The sequence below is a fragment of the Rhinoderma darwinii genome, chromosome 1, assembly GCF_050947455.1.
Source record: "Rhinoderma darwinii isolate aRhiDar2 chromosome 1, aRhiDar2.hap1, whole genome shotgun sequence".
Classification (NCBI taxonomy): Eukaryota; Metazoa; Chordata; class Amphibia; order Anura; family Rhinodermatidae; genus Rhinoderma; species Rhinoderma darwinii.
In genome coordinates, this window is record NC_134687.1 from 258,851,630 (window position 1) to 258,863,948 (window position 12,319).

Genomic DNA, 12,319 nt, shown 5'->3' on the forward strand with positions numbered 1-12,319 from the left:
AGAAGTTCCTCCTACGCACTGGACCTAACAAAAGGGGGCGTAAGTGGGGGTATTGTTGCGCCCGCGGTCACGTACCTCCGGCATGCTGTACTCACCGACAGCCACAGGACACTGAAAGCTTGCCAGCGCCTCCCTCTCCGGAGACGACAGCACTGTTCTGCTATTGCTTATAGGCTGTGCGCTCGTCCCTGGCCTTAAAGGGCGAACACACGCACAAGTAAATTATTCTCTACCCAATCCCCAGCTCACCCAGACTATAAAATGACTCTGCCCTCTTACATCTTGCCTGAGCATTGTTGTGTCTACCCATGTTCATTATTGCAAATGGTCCCTTAGTTGTATCCTGTATCCTGTGTTCTAATCTCCTGTATCCCGTAATTGTGTTTGTTCCTGAGCGAAGTCTAGTGTATGAGTTAAGTTCATCCTCTGTGCCACGTGTGATATGCCACGCCACGTGTCATCTGCCACTCCAAGTGTCATCTGTGCCAAGCATCATCAGTGCCAAGTGTCTCCTACTCCTCATGTCTGCTACGCCACATGTCTGCTACGCCGAGTGTCTGCCAAATCACCTGTCCAGGTACTCTTGTCCTAGAGACTGTCATTGACTATACTTTAGTCAGCTGCTACTATGGCGGAGCGGCCTAGTGGATCCACATGCCTCATAGGCGTGACAGAATCATACCGGAGAATCTTTAAAGGGGTAATCTCATTAATAATTTTCCCACTAAATGTGCAGAAATTCAGTTACTAGCATTTTTAACCCCTTAACGAGTCTTTTTACTGTGGCCATTCGGGCTAGTTCTTTTGAAGCACCGCCTTTTCACGGCAGCTCTTCAGAAGATGCGAACAGCGAACTAGCAGTGGTCTCCGATCATATTATCATATTTAACCTCTCAGATGTGTTATTAAGCGCCGAATCTAAGTGCTTTTGGAGGAGGTTCCCCCTCTCACCCCACTGGCATCCCACGATGCAATCGCTAGTGACAGTAGTTTCTTTGGCAGCCAGGGGCCCAACAATGGCCCCCAGGTCTGCCTCTAGTGATTGCATGTTAGGCCATGCCAGAGGCATGGCCTAACAGATGCCTGTTAGTTTTACACAATACGGGAGTATTGCAGTGTATTATAAAAGCGATCAACAGATGCCTGTCAGTTTTACACAATACGAGAGTATTGCAGTGTATTATAAAAGCGATCAAAACATCGCATAGTAAAGTCCCCTAGTGGGACTAAAAAAAAAAAGTTAAAAAGGTTTAATAAAGTTTGAAATAAATAAATAAAAAGTCCAAGGTAAATGAAAATTAAAAACCGACTTTTTCCCCTTACAAAATACTTTATTATTAAAAAAAGTAAATAATTACACATATTTGGTATCGCCGCGTCCATAACGACCCCAACAATAAAACTATTACATTATTTAACCCACACGGTAAATGTCGTAAAAAAATAAAACAAAAAACAATGCCAGAATTGCTATTTTCTGTTTATTCTGCCTTCAAAAAGATTTGATAAAAAGTGATGAAAAAAATCGCATGTACTCCAAAATTGTACCAATAAAAACTCCAAGTCATCCCGCAAAAAAAAAAAAGCCCTCATACAGCTGCATCGGCGGAAAAATAAAAAAGTTATGACTCTTCAAATATGGAGACACCAAAACAAATAATTTAAAAAAAAAAAAAGTGTTCTTACAGTGTAAAAGTAGTAAAACAAAAAAAAAACCCTATAGAAATATGGTATCGCCGCAATCGTAAATACCTGCTGAATAAAGTTATTTTGTTATTTACACCACACGGTAAACGGCATAAATTTAACACACAAAAAAGTATGGTGACATTTCCGTTTTTTTTACTCTACTCCACCAAAAAAGTCAATAGAAAGTCAATCAATAAATTATATGTACCCTAAATTGGTGCTTTTAAAAAATACATTCACCGCCTGAAAGAACGATTAAGATAATGTTTATTAATGATATTTGTTAAAAATATGGCTCAACCAGCCACTAACTCCAGAATCAGGCATAAGCAAGTGATAGGCGAAAAGGAAAGTGTCCAGGGTGAATGGTGTGTCTCTAACACCCAGGAACCACCTCTCCCTGCTTATTGTATAGTTATTCGCTACACCCTTGCCATTGAATTACAATATATCCAGATCCTACACGTTTCAGTATCACAATCAAAGTGATACCTCATCAGGGATTCATAGACATTGATTCTTAAATTGTTAAAAGCAGAACACTGGATAGCACTGTTCATGTGCTGATTTTAGCCTAGAGGCGCTTGTACGACTCTAATGTACTGGCCGCACACGTGCCGGAGAAGCTATGGGCTTATAAGGTTGAGAGCCCACCCTCCTGAGGTCGTCACCGAGGCAGACCGCCAATCCGCATTGAACACGACACTCTGTGACGTGCCGGAGGCGGCGCACCTCGATACTGTCGACCAATGAGGGTGCCTGGACGACACAGGCGTCCATGGCTCCTGAACTACCCGCCGACATCACACAACATCATGGATCCAGTAACAGGATCATGATCGAGTACCCCTCCTGTCACGGAAAACACTGCCCCAAACGAATAGGGCAATGTGGAGACAGAAGGAGGTGTAATACACACGTTGCCTATCAACGTCCCGTCACAATACTGGCCAGGGAACTCACATCTCAGATAGACGAGGGCAACTGCCCTTCGTATCGCAGATCAGGGACACTGGACGTGGGGCATGAATAAAAGGGACCGGCACCTAGACTAGAAGAGTCCCGTACCAGCCCCAGAGCATATTGGAATGGGGCAGAATGGGCACCAGGCGGTGTAAGTACATACTCGGGAGCAGTCCCAAATGAAGACTCGCTTAGGGCAGGACCCATACCTACCCACACTAGTAGCCTTAGCACTGAGGCTGCCCTTAAAACAATATCCAACAGGATGCAGCTGAGAAAGCATGGTGAAATACCGAGATACACTCTCTCAGGGCATATGCAGGGTCAGCGAGCAGGCATATGAGTGGCAATAGGGAATCGCACAATGTGACTAGAGAAAACAGGAGTAAGAGATTTGTTCATTAAGGCCATGGGGATTTATGGTCTGCATTATAAATAGCCATTCTGCCTCTTCCTGTAGTATCTTCCTATCCAGGTCCCCACCTCTCAGAAGGGGTCTGACATGTTCAATTCCCTGAAATCCAAGAGCAATCACATCCCCATCATGGCATGACCACACATGTCTCGATACCGGGGTGTCCACTTTCCTTCTGACATCCCCAATGTGGTCACGGATCCTTCTCCTGAACTCCCTCCCAGTCTTGCCAACGTATTGTAGGCCACATCTACAGGTGATCAGGTAGACAATACCATTCGTCTTGCAATTAATGGATGACCTGTTATCGAAAGTTTTTCCGATTTTTGTGCTTGTAAAGTTCCTACTGCATAGGATAGACACACATGCTTTACATGTTCCGCATCTGAAAGTCCCTTTTATACGATTATCCAACCAGGTGCTGATATGTGCCTGCGGTTGTAGGTGACTATGAACAAGTCGATCCCTTAGGTTACGTCCCCTCCTGTATGTAATCAACGGAGAGTCCCCCACCAGGTCCCCCACGTCAGGATCAGCTCTAAGGATGCCCCAGAAACGTTTAAGGACTTCCCTCACCTCCCTATTGGCAGAGTCGAAGGTGCCTATAACCCTGATTGATTCTTCCTCCATTTTTTTCGGTTTGGGGTTCAAGAGATCGTTTCTGTTGCAACCCAGGGCATTTTGATATGCCCCTTTCAACACATCCCTGGGGTATCCCGTGTCTGAATCTGTTCTCAAGATCCCGTGCAGAGACCCTAAAATCTGAGATGGTTGAGCAGTTTCGACGTGCCCTGAGATATTGGCCCTTCGGTATTCCTCTCTTCAGATTTATTGGGTGCCAGCTTTCCCAACGCAATAGACTATTTGTTGCAGTCTCCTTGCGATACATGTTCGTCTGTAACACCCCTGAGTCTGTCTTGGAGATCATGATGTCCAAGAATGTAATTTTAGTATCTTGAATTTCAGATGTGAACAAGAGACCTAACTCATTGGCATTCAAGATCTCCACAAACTCCTGGAAGTCGCCCTTGGTCCCTGTCCAAAGGATCAAGACATCATCTATAAATCTGATCCAGAGCAAGATGCAAGCTGACCATTTGTCCATAAGGTCACTGAACACAACCTCCTTTTCCCACCACCCCAAGTAAAGATTGGCGAAGGTGGGGGCACAGGGGCTGCCCATGGCCGCTCCTCTGAGCTGATGGTATATCTTCTGATCGAATAAAAACAAGTTGTGTTCTAAGATAAATCTCAACAGGTCAATAACAAATTTATTATGGGCCTGGTATTGAGTCCCTTTATCCATTAGGAAATATTCAATGGCTCTACATCCCTGATTGTGTGGGATGGAGCTGTATAGAGACTCAACGTCCAAAGATGCCAACAGCACATCACCGTCGCAGCGTATACCCTCCAGTCCTCTCAGCACATCCATGGTGTCCCCTAGGTGTATTACACCTCTTTCTGTCTCCACATTGCCCTATTCATTTGGGGCAGTGTTTTCCGTGACAGGAGGGGTACTCGATCATGATCCTGTTATTGGATCCATGATGTTGTGTGATGTCGGCTGGTAGTTCAGGAGCCATGGACGCCTGTGTCGTCCAGGCACCCTCATTGGTCGATAGGATCGAGGTGCGCCGCCTCCGGCACGTCACAGAGTGTCGTGTTCAATGCGGATTGGCGGTCTGCCTCGGTGACGACCTCAGGAGGGTGGGCTCTCAACCTTATAAGCCCATAGCTTCTCCGGCACGTGTGCGGCCAGTACATTAGAGTCGTACACGCGTCTCTAGGCTAAAATCAGCACATGAACAGTGCTATCCAGTGTTCTGCTTTTAACAAATTAAGAATCAATGTCTATGAATCCCTGATGAGGTATCACTTTGATTGTGATACTGAAACGTGTAGGATCTGGATATATTGTAATTCAATGGCAAGGGTGTAGCGAATAACTATACAATAAGCAGGGAGAGGTGGTTCCTGGGTGTTAGAGACACATCATTCACCCTGGACACTTTCCTTTTCGCCTATCACTTGCTTATGCCTGATTCTGGAGTTAGTGTCTGGTTGAGCCATATTTTTAACAAATATCATTAATAAACATTATCTTAATCGTTCTTTCAGGCGGTGAATCTATTTAATAATTACATTTTTGAACGACATTCTACATCAATCCTACAGTAAATCACTTTTAAAAAATAAATTTTTCCGGAAAAAAAAAAGGTCCTTATACAGCTATGTCGACGGAAAAATAAAAAGGTTATAGCTCTTTGAATGCGACCATTGAGCTCCACAAGCAAAAAATGCAGCGAAAAACGCTTTCTCTGCCTCTCTTTGATTTCAATAGGAGTTCAGAGATGGAACTGCTGGGAAGAAAGAGCATATCACTTTGTCCTCCCGCAAACGCCTCCGCCTTTCATTGAAATTAATGGGTGGCGGTTTTGGACGTTTTTTGGCGTGGTTTTCGCATCAAAAACAGCACCCAAAAACTCAGTGTGAAGTAGCCCTTGGACTGAATCTATACTTCAATATTAGTTCTAAATCATTGGACAGATTGTTTGCCAATTTCAGTGTTCTAGAGGAAGTAGGTGGAGGGGACAATGATTTTACATAGCACAATATCATATTTTGTTTTTATCTGAGGATGTTTGTGCTGAATTCTATACTAATAAATGATATAAACATTATAGTATTTAGCCCATCTGAACAGACACACACAGCACAAACTGAATGATTGCTCTCTGTTCCAAGTTGTCTTTATATACTTAGGCTGGATTCACACGATCATGTTCGGTCCGTATAGGACAGAACGTATTTCGGCCGCAAGTCCAGGACCGAACACACTGCAGGGAATCGGGCTCCTAGCATCATAGTTATGTACAATGCTAGGAGTCCCTGCCTCTGCATGGAACTACTGTCCCATACTGAAAACATGATTACAGTACGGGACAGTTGTCCGTCAGCGAGGCAGGGACTCCTAGCGTCGTACATAACTATGATGCTAGGAGCCCAGCTCCCTGCAGTGTGTTCGGTCCGGGACTTGCGGCCGAATTACGTTCCGTCCTTTACGGACCGAACATGTTCGTGTGAATCCAGCCTAATTTCCCGATAGTATGGTTGGAGCAGTTGTTATGAAAAATAATTGCCCCATCACCTCAATTCAATCATAATATTAATAACAACTCCACGTCTACTCCAGAGCTCCATAGTAAATGTCTTCTCCCCTAAATCCTGTCACAAACTGCCCTGTCCTAGATACCTCATATTCCTTCTGAACAATTTCCTACCCAACACTTCTGCTCCCATATTAACTACCCTTCCCATCAATAAAGTTATATGCTCAAAAATGTTACACTGAGATAACATCAAAAGAAGCACTCGTTTTTCTAGTTTTTTTTACAATCTTGATTTTCTTACCTTTTAGGATGGCTCAAAATTCAAACTTAGAGCCCAGTTGGTGTTCCCTTCCAGTGAGCTGCAAGCTCTCTTGTCCCCCTGCTGTATGATCACTGCATTGTGGCTCATACTATACTCGATCCACCTCCCCATTGCTGTGTGTGATGATGCTCTCATAGGCTGAGCCCACTTTTCCTACCCCCTTTCAGCACTCTTAGGGTATGTGCACACGTAGTGACCAAAAACGTCTGAAAATACGGAGCTGTTTTCAAGGGAAAACAGCCCCTGATTTTCAGAAGTTTTTTGAGCAACTCGCGTTTTTCGCGGCGTTTTTCGCGCCGTTTTCTCTGCGTTTTTTACGTCCGTTTTTGGAGCTGTTTTCATTGGAGTCTATGAGAAAACGGCTCCAAAAAACGTCCAAAGAAGTGTCCTGCACTTCTTTTGACGAGGCTGTATTTTTACGCGTCGTCGTTTGACAGCTGTCAAACGACGATGCGTAAATGACAGGTCGTCTGCACAGTACGTCGGCAAACCCATTCAGATGAATGGGCAGATGTTTGCCGACGTATTGTAGCCCTATTTTCAGACGTAAAACGAGGCATAATACGCCTCGTTTACGTCTGAAAATAGGTAGTGTGAACCCAGCCTTAGGCTGTATTCACATCACCGTCTGTGTTCCGTTGAGGGGTTCCATCGGAGGTTTCCGTCGGGTTAACCCCTCAGCGGATAACAAACGGAAACCTCAGCTGCTGTTTCCCTCACTATTGAACTCAATGGTGACGGAAATCTAGCTAATGGTTTCCCTCTGTCACCATTGTGACAGGGTTCCGTCGTTTTGACTAACTCAACAGTGCAGTGAACTGCGCTTCTGGTTCCGTCAAGAACTATTGGAACCCTGTCACAACGGTGACGGACAGAAATCATTAGCTAGGTTTCCGTCACCATTTAGTTCAATAGTGAGGGAAACAGTGAGGTTTCCGTTTGCCTTTCCGTTGAGGGGTTAACCCGACGGAAACCTCAGACTGCTGCTGAGATAGTTCTACTCTGTCACTGCAGCCTGCTGTTTGACATATGAGAGAGAATGCTGCAAAGAAATATCTGGCCAGATGCGGCTCCCTGGCAATAAAAGTTGATTGTCGGGCCAGTTTCTATTTAAAAAAGTATTTATGAGACAATTCCTTTAATATTTGTTTATATTAGATTTTTTAATTATTGCTTTTGATTATTATTTAGGTAAACTATCTATTGCACTATAAAGGTGCACCTTTATTTTTCTGCAATATCAAAATAAACATATATCCTTTTTACATTATGTGGATAGACATTGAGCTTTATAGCAGACACAAATATTTATGTTTTGTTTTATGATCTGACTTTTATCTCTTTTATCTCTTTGCTGTAAGGACACATTTACCTTTTGCAATATTTCATCATTTATTTTTTTATGGAAAAACAATGATTTGGGGAGACATTTTTTTTTTACATTATTCTCTTACTTGTTCAAGTAATCCCATGGTTAGTGCTGGGAAAGCAGTGAAGAGTACGGAGTATAATGCTATAAACCAGCTGTCAAAGACGGTCTGTGGGATGATAGGAAAACATAAGCTGTTTATTATCAGTTTGCAAACATCAAATATACATTCATAATACCATTACTGGTCTACTTTTATCTTTACCACTTTAAGAAAATTTGTTATTTTGCATATAATTATATAATATAGTTATACAATTTTCCAATTATTAATTCCTCACAGTTTTCATAATCTCCGCTTCTAGTTATTCAGAAAGAACATTCATTGTTTACTTCCAGTGGATAGAATTCTATCCATGGTCATGTGATGGACACAAATGTGCATGGCTTGTTACACTTACAGTATGTGTATCAGAGCGATAATCCCAGCACCTGTGTCCATCACGTGCTCATGGAAAGAATTTTACCTATTGGAAGTAAACAATGAATGTTCCTATTGAATAACAACAAGTAAACGGTAAAGAAACGATTCCATTTTGTGCCCTGCCAAGTGCCCAAACAGCAGTTTACGACCACATATAGGGTATTGCTATATTGGGGAAAAATTGCTTAACAAATTATGTGGTGCTTTTTTTCCTAAAGTTCTTGAGAAAATGAAAAATATTAGCTAAAGCTCACTACATCCCTAGAGGAATGCCTTGAGGGGTGTAGTTTCCTAAATGGGGTCACTTTTTGGGGGTTTGAACTGCACTGGTACCTCAGGGGCTTTGCAAATGGGACATGGCATCAGATAAAAATTCCAACAAAATCTGCGCTGTGAAAGCCAAATAGCACTCCTACCCATTTGAGCCTTGCTGTTTTCCCAAACAGTAGTATATCATTATCCATTTTAGAAGCAGAGGAATTGAAATTTAGGAAAATGCTTATTTTTTTTAAAAAAATCTTACAATTTCAGATTTTTTTTATAAATTATGAGCAAACATACTGTATCAACGAAAATATTCCACTAACAAATTACAATATCAGAATATATCATTAGGTTTGCACCATTTTTGTGGCAAGTTTTGGAGCACGCCATAGTTGAGCTAAAATTTTTACTATTCTCGCCACTTTCTAAAAGTGGCAAGAAAAAGGGCAGGTTTAGCTTCTCCAGCAATATTTTGAATAGCCGGTATCACTTGGTCTCTTAGCAAATTGCAGTAATTTTCTGCATTTATGTTTCCTTCAATGAAAAATGGTCCTACAATATGATTGAGCAATATTCCGGCCCAAACTTTAACCTTCAGAGGATACTGGGTATGACTGTCTCTCATCCAATGTGGATTTTCGTCTGCACAATACCTCATGTTCTGTCGATTTACAGAACCGTTTAGTTCAAACGTAGCTTCATCCGAAAAACAGGTCCAGCTGAAAATCTGATGATTATCATCAAATCGTGTCATCATTGTATTGCGAAATTCTACTCTTCTGTCATAATCATCTTCGGATAGCTCCTGAACTAGACGTATTTTATAAGGATGATAATGATGCCTCTTCAAAATTTGATGGACTGATGTGGCGGCGATATCATTTTGTTGTGCTCCACTCGAGACAGATGTATGAGGATTATCATGTACAGTGAGCAGAACATCTAAAGCGTTTTAATCATTACTTGCATGTTTGGGTCTTCCGGATCTTGGTGCATCTTAATTGAACCGGTTATTTGGAAACGATGAACAGTTCTTTTAACAGTTGACAAAGAAATTGGATCGCGGATAGGATAAGTGGCATTAAATAAAGCCGCTACTTCTCGATAGGATCTTATTTTTTCTTCGCCATACCCTCTCATCATCAATAAAGTGATCCTTTCCATTTCGGCCAAATGCATCTTGTGATATGACAATAGATATGTACAAAAATGAAAATTACTCTCCGAATTAGCGCTCTCTGAAATTCACAAGCGACTACCGAAATGTGTACACATGAAATCATGTTACAATCGTAGACAATTTCCATTTTGTATCGCCGAGGCCGATTGTAATAATACGTAATTATCCGTAATTACCCAAGCTCACACACATGCCCACACACATTTAGGATTTTACACGCATGGTACATTTTGGGTAATGCTAACACCAGCGGTAGCCGATAATGAAGATGATAACTTTAAAGTTAAATATCATTGTTTTCGTATTGAAAAGAGCTTTCAAATGAGCCCCCACTCGACCCCCCGTGCCATTTAAGATTTTGAACATCCTTTTATTTTTCTAGGACGTTACAAGGCTTAGAACTTCAAAAGGCTATTTTTTCAGGGACCAGTTCAGTTGTGAAGTGGCTTTAGGGCCTTATATATTAGAAACCCCCAAAAAGTCACCCCATTTTAAAAACTTCACCCTCAAAGTATTTAAAACAGCATTTAGAAAGTTTCTTAACCCTTTACACATTTCACAGGAATTAAAGCAAAGTAAAGGTGAAATTTACAAATGTCATTTTTTTTTGTTGCAGAAATTCATTTTTAATCCATTTCTTTTTGTAACACAAAGTTTTACCAGAGAAACGCAACTCAATATTTATTGCCCAGGTTCTGAAGATTTAGGAAATATCCCACATCTGGCCCTAGTGTGCTAATGTACTGGAGCACCGGCCTCAGAAGCAAAGGAGCACCTAGAGGATTTTGGGCCTCCTTTTTATTAGAATATATTTTAGGCACCATGTCAGGTTTGAAGGGCTCTTGAGGTGCCAAAACAGTGTAAATTCCTCAAAAGTGACCCCATTTGTAAAACTACACCCCTCAAGGAAACTATCTAGGGGTATAGTGACCATTTTAACCCTACAAGTTTATTGCAGAAATTATTGAAAGTAGGCAGTGAAAATTAAAATCTACATTCTTTCAAAGAAGATGTAGGTTTATCTAATTATATCTCATTTCCACAAGGACTATAGGAGAAAAAGCACCGCAACATTTGTAAAGCAATTTCTCCCGAGTAAAACAATACCCCACATGTGGTCATAAATGGCTGTTTGGACACACGGCAGGGTTTCGAAGGGAAAGAGCACCATTTGGCTTTTGTAGCTCAAATTTAGCAGGAATGGTTTGCGGAGGTTATGTCGCATTTGCAAAGCCCCTGAGGGACCAAAACAGTGAAAACGCCAAAAAGTTACTCCATTTAGGAAACTACAACCCTTTAAGAATTTAACTAGGGGTGTAGTGAGCATTTTGACCACGCAGATGTTTCACAGATTTTATTTGAATTGGGCAGTGAAAAAAAACCCAATCCTTTTTCATCAATAAGACATAGCTTTAGCGCAAAATGTTTAATTTTCTCAACAAATAAAGGAAAAAAAAACCCTCTGGAGTACGGAAATACCCCATATGTGGTCATAAACTGCTGTTTGGGCACATGGAAAGGATCAGAAGAGACGGAGCGCCATTTGGCTTTTGGAGCACAGTTTTTGCTGGATTGGTTTTTTGACATCATATCGCTTTTGCAAAGCCCCTAATGTACTAGTACAGTGGAAACTCCCCAAAAGTGACTCCATTTTGGATACTGCACCCCTTGAGGAATTAAGGGGTGTAGTGAGCATTTTGACCCCACAGGTGTTTCATAGATTTTATTTGAATTGGGCAGTGAAAATAAAAATATATTTTTTTCCAATAAAATGTAGCTTTAGCTCAAAATTGTTCATTTTGTCAAAAAATAAAGGAGAAAAAGCACCCCAACATTTGTGAAGCAATTTCTCCCGAGTACGGCAATACCCCATATGTGTTCATAAACTGCTGTTTGGGCACACAACCGGGCTCAGAATGGAAGGAGCGCCATTTGACTTTTGGAGTGCAGATTTCGCTGGATTGGTTTCTGGTCGCAATGTCACATTTGCAAAGCCCCTTTGGGACCAAAACAGTGGAAACCCCTGGAAGTGACCCCATTTTGGAAACTACACGCCTCAAGGTATTCACCTAGGGGTGTAGTGAGCATGTTAACTCCGCAGGTGTTTTGCAGAAATTAGTGTGCACTCGATGTTGCAAGTGAAAGTTGGATGTTTTCCATAAATATGCCAATATGTGGTGCCCAGCTTGTGTAACCATAACAAGACAGCTCTCTAATTATTATGCTGTCTTTCCCGGTTTTAGAATCACCCTACATGGGGCACTAATCTTTTGCCTGGACATTTGACAGGGCTCAGGAGTGAGAGTACCATGCGAAGTTAAGGCCTAATTCGGCGACTTACAAAGTATTGGTTCACAATTGCAGAGGCTCTGATGTGAAATAATAAAAGAAACCCCTAAGAAGTGACCCCATTTTGGAACTACACCCCTCAAGGCATTTATTAAGAGGTATAGTGAGGATTTTTACCCCACAGGTCTTTTCCATAAATTATTGCGCTGCAGATGGTGCAAAGTAAAAATG

General features: G+C 41.8%; 1 protein-coding gene across 1 annotated transcript in view; it reads right to left on the reverse strand.

The window, feature by feature from the left end:
* The window catches only part of ATP8B3 (ATPase phospholipid transporting 8B3), a 761,685-nt gene that overhangs the window by 127,857 nt on the left and 621,509 nt on the right, over positions 1 to 12,319 (reverse strand). Inside the window, exon 23 of the mRNA XM_075852305.1 lies at positions 7,957 to 8,040. Coding sequence (XP_075708420.1) covers positions 7,957 to 8,040 — 84 coding nt within the window. The remainder of the gene's footprint in view (positions 1 to 7,956; positions 8,041 to 12,319) is intronic.